The sequence below is a fragment of the Orbicella franksi genome, chromosome 6, assembly GCF_964199315.1.
Source record: "Orbicella franksi chromosome 6, jaOrbFran1.1, whole genome shotgun sequence".
Taxonomy (NCBI): Eukaryota; Metazoa; Cnidaria; class Anthozoa; order Scleractinia; family Merulinidae; genus Orbicella; species Orbicella franksi.
In genome coordinates, this window is record NC_138150.1 from 19,974,086 (window position 1) to 19,981,523 (window position 7,438).

At 38.2% G+C, this 7,438-nt stretch overlaps 1 protein-coding gene across 1 annotated transcript; it reads right to left on the minus strand.

Moving 5' to 3' along the window:
* Nucleotides 1-1,808: 1,808 nt before the first annotated feature.
* On the minus strand, nt 1,809-7,422 carry LOC145490883 (mediator of RNA polymerase II transcription subunit 11-like). The gene is made up of 4 exons (XM_081470004.1): nt 7,227-7,422; nt 5,939-6,052; nt 5,009-5,101; nt 1,809-4,220 (listed from the first exon to the last, which is right to left on the minus strand). Exons 1-4 carry the CDS (start codon nt 7,272-7,274, stop codon nt 4,125-4,127), a joined length of 351 nt encoding a protein of 116 aa, XP_081326130.1. The 5' UTR covers nt 7,275-7,422; the 3' UTR covers nt 1,809-4,124.
* Nucleotides 7,423-7,438: the final 16 nt, after the last annotated feature.

Consider the following 7,438-nt stretch of genomic DNA (forward strand, 5'->3'; position numbering starts at 1 on the left):
TCGACACGGCTGATTTTAATACCGTTGAAGGCTAAAAGAAACATTTGGGGTCACCGTGATATCAACGATATTTTTACGTAATGAAAAAGGAAGATTTGTTGAAAACTTATCACTCTTAATGAGCGAGTGGAAAGGACGGCTTTGAGGTGAGGTCAGAAGCCGTTACTACATCTGACATTTTGTATTTATTTGGCGAGGGAAATATTAACTTTATCAGGGAAAAGTCAGAGAATGATTGACAACCATGTTTAAAGCTACCCCTATCCTGTCGAAAATGCTAAATTACTTCACGTATTTTCTTTTTTTAAACGAGAAAAACCCACTAACCTTTTCAAGTTTCTGTTTATTTTTTTACCCTCTCTTTGAAAAGCTGAAAGCTATAACCACCTTCTTTGGTAAGTTCTGTGGCAAAACTTCCTCCGTTCGCGGAAACGCGATTGCAACTGAAGGGACAATTTTCCGTTTTACGAGTACTGGAAATTTTCGTTTGTGACCGTTTGGAACGCAACCAAGGAGTTAAACTGCGCGTGCGTAAAATCTAGAACCCAGGCCTATCTATTGCTACACATCTTCGCTGCGCTGGTCGAGTTATCATTGAAAAAAGGTCTGCTGTAGACCTTTTGCATAAATGGCGCCTAAGTTTAACAATACTTATACATCCTAAGCCTCACATTCAAGTGAAAAATCCTGTGTCTGGAAACATGAGTACGAGGCTGAGGATGTACAAAGTATTAATATTCAAATTAAGGCGCCATTTATGACAAGAGGCTATAGAAAATACAAAGACCTTAGAAATAGTATTGTTCAACTTGAATCAGACTTTTCAGCCACTTCATTCTCCCAGAAGATTAGGCAAGACGAGCGCGCACAGGATGTCAACCGTGTTAAAATAAACTAAGAGGCGAGCGTGGATGAAAAATGCTACCTCCCTAAACGCCGAAATAAATGAAACTGTTTGTCTAGAAAAAAAAAGTCTAGGAATAGAGATGGTCGAGATGTTTCTTGATTCGCTTTCCTAGTTGCTCCTGCTTTTTTACTTCGCTTCTTTGTCAAGAATTTTGAAACGAAACCCGAGGCCCAGTCGTATCATACTAGCTCGTGCCCATAGCTTTCGTTTCCCGTGCCAGGACCCTGCCGACTAAGAGAACTGGAAAGAGCTATGGGGACGAGAATGCCCGCAGTGTTATACTTGCCTTCTCTCCCACTTCTTCCACTAAAATTCTAATTGAAGCTCTATTCCACTAGACTTGAAATTATAGCGATGATAAAAACTGAAATTGGCAACAAAATTAAAACTTGTCTAGTTTCTTGCTGTAAAGAAAAAAAAAAGTAAGAAAGAAAAGAAACCGGAAACTTCGATAAACAATAGATGACATAGATGCAGACCTGATGCGACCGTAGAACGCCGGTATGACGCACGACAACGCTTGAAATGTTTTGGCCGATAACGTTAATATCGGTCGTTCTAGGCAGTAAAATCCAAGTGAACAAAACATTTCTAAGTTTGTTTTGCTGTTAATAAACTGCCTTTAGTTAGCTTTATTCTGTCTTTCAGGAGCCCGCTATTTAACTTACCCGCGTTGTCGTACAGCGCTGGCGTGAATCGTTAGTGGATAAAACCCACGAGAAAAATTTCGAAAAAGAAATAGTTTCTTATCTTGAATACAAAAGTAATTTTTGTGCTTATTATTTGATTCAGTATCTATAATCAGAATCAGCAGGATACACAGAAACGGAAACGGCATTCTATTGACAAGCACTTTCCTGTCTCTCTTAAAGATATTATTTTTCTTTTGTCTTTTGACCGAAGGAGCCGCAGGTGACAAAGATAAATATAGAGTAGCAAGTTATTCAAATAAATAATTCATTTGTAAATCGATCTAATAACGATCGACGTTGCTATGAACACCATTGAACGAGATGTTTCCTTTATGGACATAGTCTGCGATGAATTTTCCGTGTTTTTGTCTCGGTAATTTCGGGTTTTGCATTAGTAGTGGCGAGTTCGGATGGTCGAGAAAGTCCACGGTGCAAGGAAAAAGTTAAAAACCGGCTAGAACTGCAAAAGGATGACGGCGAATTCAAAAAGCGCCGAGGATTACGTCCGTAAAGTCAATAGGCTTCATGACATCTACTTGGAAAGGGAATTACACCACTTGGAAGATGAAAGGCGATTTTATCTCAAGAATTTTCGAAATGAGTTTAGAGTGGCTAAAGAAAAATGCGACAAAATAACAAGCAAAGCTAAGGAACTGCGAAAGCGAAGAGTCCTGAAAAGCCAAGAGTTGTCCAAGGAAAGAAAGAAAGACAATTTCTTCATTACGGCATCTGCGGAAAGCCTTAATAAAGATTCCTTGGAGACACCAACAGTTTTATATAATTGATCAACTGATTACTACTAGACTAACTCAAGGACGTGCTCGAAACTGCAAGTAAGTGAATTGAAGCGAAGTTTTACGTGCTACTGGTAGCCAGTGGCAGGGAATAGTCGCCGATCGATAGTAAAAGACAAATTCCATTTTCCCCGAGTTCAGTCTTCCCGTCTTTATATATCGATAAAACTTGTTCAAGATCCGTGTTGTACGAGAACAAGAACAAGTTATTTCTTAAAATTCTACTATAAATTCATTAGTTTGAAAAAGTGTAAAGAAACTACTGAAAATATTTTCGAAATCCGCCGCCTCGGGCGATGAGATAAAAAACGAAATAGTGTATTCATGATTCATAATTGAGGTCAGATTTTCTAATGGTGTCTTATTTCTCTAGTTCTCTTCGTAGAGATACAATAATGTACGAGGACAGGTTTCAGGATTTACGGTATTAAACTACTGAAGAATGTAAAACGTCTATTTATCCAGTTAAGACAGTGTAGGTCCTTTGTTTATTTACTCTGGTTGTTATTATTTGATCCGATATTGCAAAGAAAATAACCCCTGGGGGAGACTCCCATATAAGAAGAACGGGGGTGCTCGTCGGAGATTTTGAAAACAACCCCTAAGAGGTACCAAGATCCTGTTTTGTGGGCGTGGCTTGAAATGTTTTTCACCCCCTGAGATACCAGTTCTAAAACAACACATAATCTCCTGTCGTATTTGCTTAGCTCAATACCCTAAAAAGTACAGCAAAAGTTCCCGCTGTGGACCTTTTGAGGCTGAACACCCAAGAGGTACCAAAACCGCTTATAGTTAGCCCCAGTTGTTCGAAAGCTGTATAAAGCCATCCACCGGGATAAATCGCTATCCTGTGTAGAAGTGTTGACAAAACAAACCACGGTGGATAGCGTTATTCAGCTTTCAAACAACCCAGCTAGGGTCTGTTTCTCGAAAGGCCTGGAAACTTTTCGAGACCGCAAAGCCATTTTCAGTTGATCTTTTTCTAAAAACAGAGAGGTGTATACGCCTGAAACTTCTTGTATGAAGAGAACCTCTGTTCATATTAAAAATATGTGAATAAAACAGCTCTGTAATCATAAGGTTTGAGATTTTGCTACGGCTTTCGGGGTGCGAAAACTTTTCGGGACCTTCGAGAGTTTGGTATGGCTAAACCTAAATGACGCTCCGGCGGGCAACAATTACGCAATTGGGAAAATTAAAATAACGGTGTAAACAACATATCTTTTTTTAATTCTATAGCTGAGTATAGAATTGGTCGAAAGTTCTAAGAAGAAAAATCTCACTCCTTGATATTTCATTTTCTAGTTGCAATTTCTCTGTTATGGGGAAAATTTTAAAAGAAAAAAATTTTTTTCGCGAAAACATAGAGGAAGTTTTCCTTTTCCGAGGGAATAAGTAAAATATATAATTCAGCAGAAACTCTTAGCCTCAGGTAAAAAGAAAATTTCACGTAATTGTTGTTGCATTTGCGAGAAGTCTAGATCGCTTTTCAGTTTTATTTTTAAAAACGTCTTTTCCCCACTGACCAAACTCTAGACGTTCTAGAAGAAATGTACGTAGTTTGACATCGTTTTTACTGCTCCATGCTCCAACAGTAGTGGTTTACTTTTACTCCATCCTCAGAGCCTCTGTAAAACCCTACTGCCCAAAAACGTCAAAAACCAGCGGTTATGGACTCCACCGGTCAACGTTCAAGGACTGCTGTGCTACTGGGTTCTCGAGAGACTCTTATCACTTCATTTCAGATGCTTGATGTGTCCCTTGCTGATGTATCTCTACCAGCTGATCTTTAATTGTTTTGGTTCTGCAGCGTAACAACTCAAAGTCCTGTAAAAAAGCAACAGAAACTCCTTGATTCCTAAATGACCAACCTCTAATTTCGCCTTAAAATACAAAAAAATTGACAAGTAGACAGTCCTAGATGTGCCAAGAATAAAGAAAATTGTCAACTAGGAAGAAGTTGCCTTGTATCATCAAATCCTTAAATGTAGGACTAATAGCTTGAGGTTACCAAAAGGAAGAAAGGAGGGTGTTCTGATCTCCAGGCCTGGATTTTGAAACTCTGCCTTGAATGGCCAGTTTGTTAAGTTAATCACTTTGTTGCTACTCATACTGTCAATTTAACCCCTGTAATACAGCCAGCCTATTAAACGAGCTATGTCACAGGTAGTGAGAAGAACAAGAGACCATGTCTTTTATCCACGTATCCAAAACACTTGAAATCACTTCAAAAATGAACAATAAATATGTGCAAACTGTAAACCACAGTATTTTGAAATTTGGTTTGAACATTGTTTGAGCCAGAAAGTACATCTTGAAAAGTTTAGCTTACTTATTTTAAGTTTGTCATTTACAATCCACTTTAATCCTGGTACTTTTTGACTTCCATTACCTCTTTCCTGTTTTTCAACCTTAAGGAACTGTTACTTTTAGTAAATTTGTGGATTTCATTGTAATTTCGTCCAAAAATGTGACATAGTTCCTGACCATTCCAGTGCCAACATTAGTGTCTAGATTGACAAGATTTCACGATTTGATAGATTCTTCCTAAAATATCTTCCAGAACTTTTGACTATTTAAATAACTACAAGTGTGTTGTCATCGTAGTTCAATACCTTTTCAGCTCCATAAGTAGAACCTTCATGTGGCTGACCAGTAGTGACTTGGGTCAGGTAACCAATCTGCTCACTTAAACCTTTCTCAACACCCTTAGAAAAAGGAACAGACAATTTAACAATACCTTGTGGAGATTTAAGTTACAAACTGGCTAATATTTCAAAATAGGTCAAGTGTCTAGCTTACCTTAATGGCAGGTTTAAGCCATTTTGTAGTGGCCCAAAGCTTATACTCCAACAAAAAAGCTCACATATTACCTCCATATTGCTTGACAGGTTGTGAATGGTAATTATGCGACTTTACAAAAAGGCAAGACTAGCGTTTTTTTGTGAGCCCAAGACATTTTGACTTTATAAAAAGGGAAGACCAAGACTTCAAAGTGTTTTCAATCTGAGTGCGAGAAATTCAGACTCTAAGATGCTCAGTCAGATGCTAGTTATAAAACAAACAAATAAATTGGGATTGAGACGTAATTGGTCTTTCAAAAAATTGAGACTCCGAGACAGCTTTGCAAGGTGCACATAACTGCTAAAAATAATGCAACTGTGAGACCTCGGAAATTTGACGAAAACTTTGCAAGACCCATGGTTTTTGAAGGATCACTCGCCACCCCTTACTAGTAAGACTCATTGGGTAAGTCTTTATTTGTGACTTATTTTTGCATAATATTATCCTTTGCCAGGGTACCCACAAAGAGACTATGAGTGTGGAAAAATGTGCTTGATCATACATGATGAATAACTAAAAAGAAATTCTGGCTTTTTATGGAGGGAGGGGAGGGTGAGCTTCCTTACACCTCTCCCCACTGATTCTGACCACTGCATGTGTACCATTTAAAATGCAATTTAATACACTATAAATTATTTTTGACAACTTCTTATCCTAAAGCACACTAAGTTTATTAAAGTATTCTAAACTAAAATTTCTACCTCTAAAGACTTCAGAAACTTGGTGGCTGTTGAGTTGATACGGTCCTCTGAAGGGGCCTCTTTAGCCAGTTCTTCTAAAGTTTCTCCTGCACTTCGTATAACCTTCACTATATCCTACAAGTTGACAATTAACAATATTGTTTCAGCTTAAAGGTGTATATCATCAGGAGCTAGTGTGACATCAAGTCCCTTAAATTTGAATATTATATCAAGGTGGCTTATTACAGTTTTTCTGAGACTCAGTAGCATGCACTATGATTGCTTGCCAGATATCGGCATTAGTTGCGCATGCAAAAATGACGCAAGTAACCCTAGGAAGAAGTGGGTTAACCCACTTTGGCATAGTCATAACAACAACAACAATAACAACAACAACAACAACAACAATAACTTTATTTACTTGTACATGCTTTTTTGCTTTCTTGTACGAGATACATGGGGTAACCCGAAAACACTGAGCCCTGGTCCGTGGACCCCCACAACGGATTGGGTCCGCAGACTACCCTAAGGACCGGTCCATGGACTACCCCTACGGACCCCCTCTACTGACCACCCTAAAATAGTCTAAAAATAATAAATAAAGATTTCAATTATGAGGTGTCTAATAGATTCAGACTCGTGTCGGTGATTTTTCGAGTGTTACACTGTGCAAATGTAACAGACTTGGGTTTTTAACACCGCGGACTAGGCGTCAGTGTTTTCGGGTTACCCAAATACGTGGCACCACATGAGAGCATGCTTAAACAAAAGGCATGTGTAGTTCAATTTTCGTTCAAGGTTGTAAAGGCTAGTCCGTGATTCAAGATTTCTCGAAAACCTACCATACAACCAGATAAATTTTCACCGTTGATTTGTGGGAGTGACTTGTGTCCACAGCCAAAATTTTAAAAAAATATGTACAACAGATTTTGAGCAGTTTTTGAAATAGGCAAAACTTCACATTTTCTTGTTTGCAAAATATCTGTCCAACAGATTTTTATTTTACTTTGCATAAATGTCTAATAGGAGCCAATTTCTAATTCCTGAAATTTTTAGATGGGGTCATACGGGTAGATTTTGAGAAAAAACGTCCCTAAACCTACTAGTGCCCAATCTCTTCTAGGCAGTCAGTCGTTCATTTTTGGCTATTTATCGACATTAAATTGATCAAGTATCACATATAATGGTAAAGGACTTAAGAAAACAGTGTAATTACAGAAAGGAAAAACATAAATGCTAAAGAATATTTTTCAAAAGAGTTAAAAGAGTAAGAGAAGATAAAGTACAGTAGGACGAAGAATGGACAGACCTTTTCGATCTCTTCCAACTGCTTGAGACGATCGCCTGATTGGGACATAGTTCAGGAAGTCGCAATCTACTGGGATGTGAAAATTCTGGAATGTAATGAAGAAAGAACATGAAAAGCCAAGAAAGATCAGAAGGAATAAAAAGATCAAAGGTTTGCATATCACGTCATGTAACTACACACCAATTTTCAGCTGGCCAATCGCGGCTTCATCA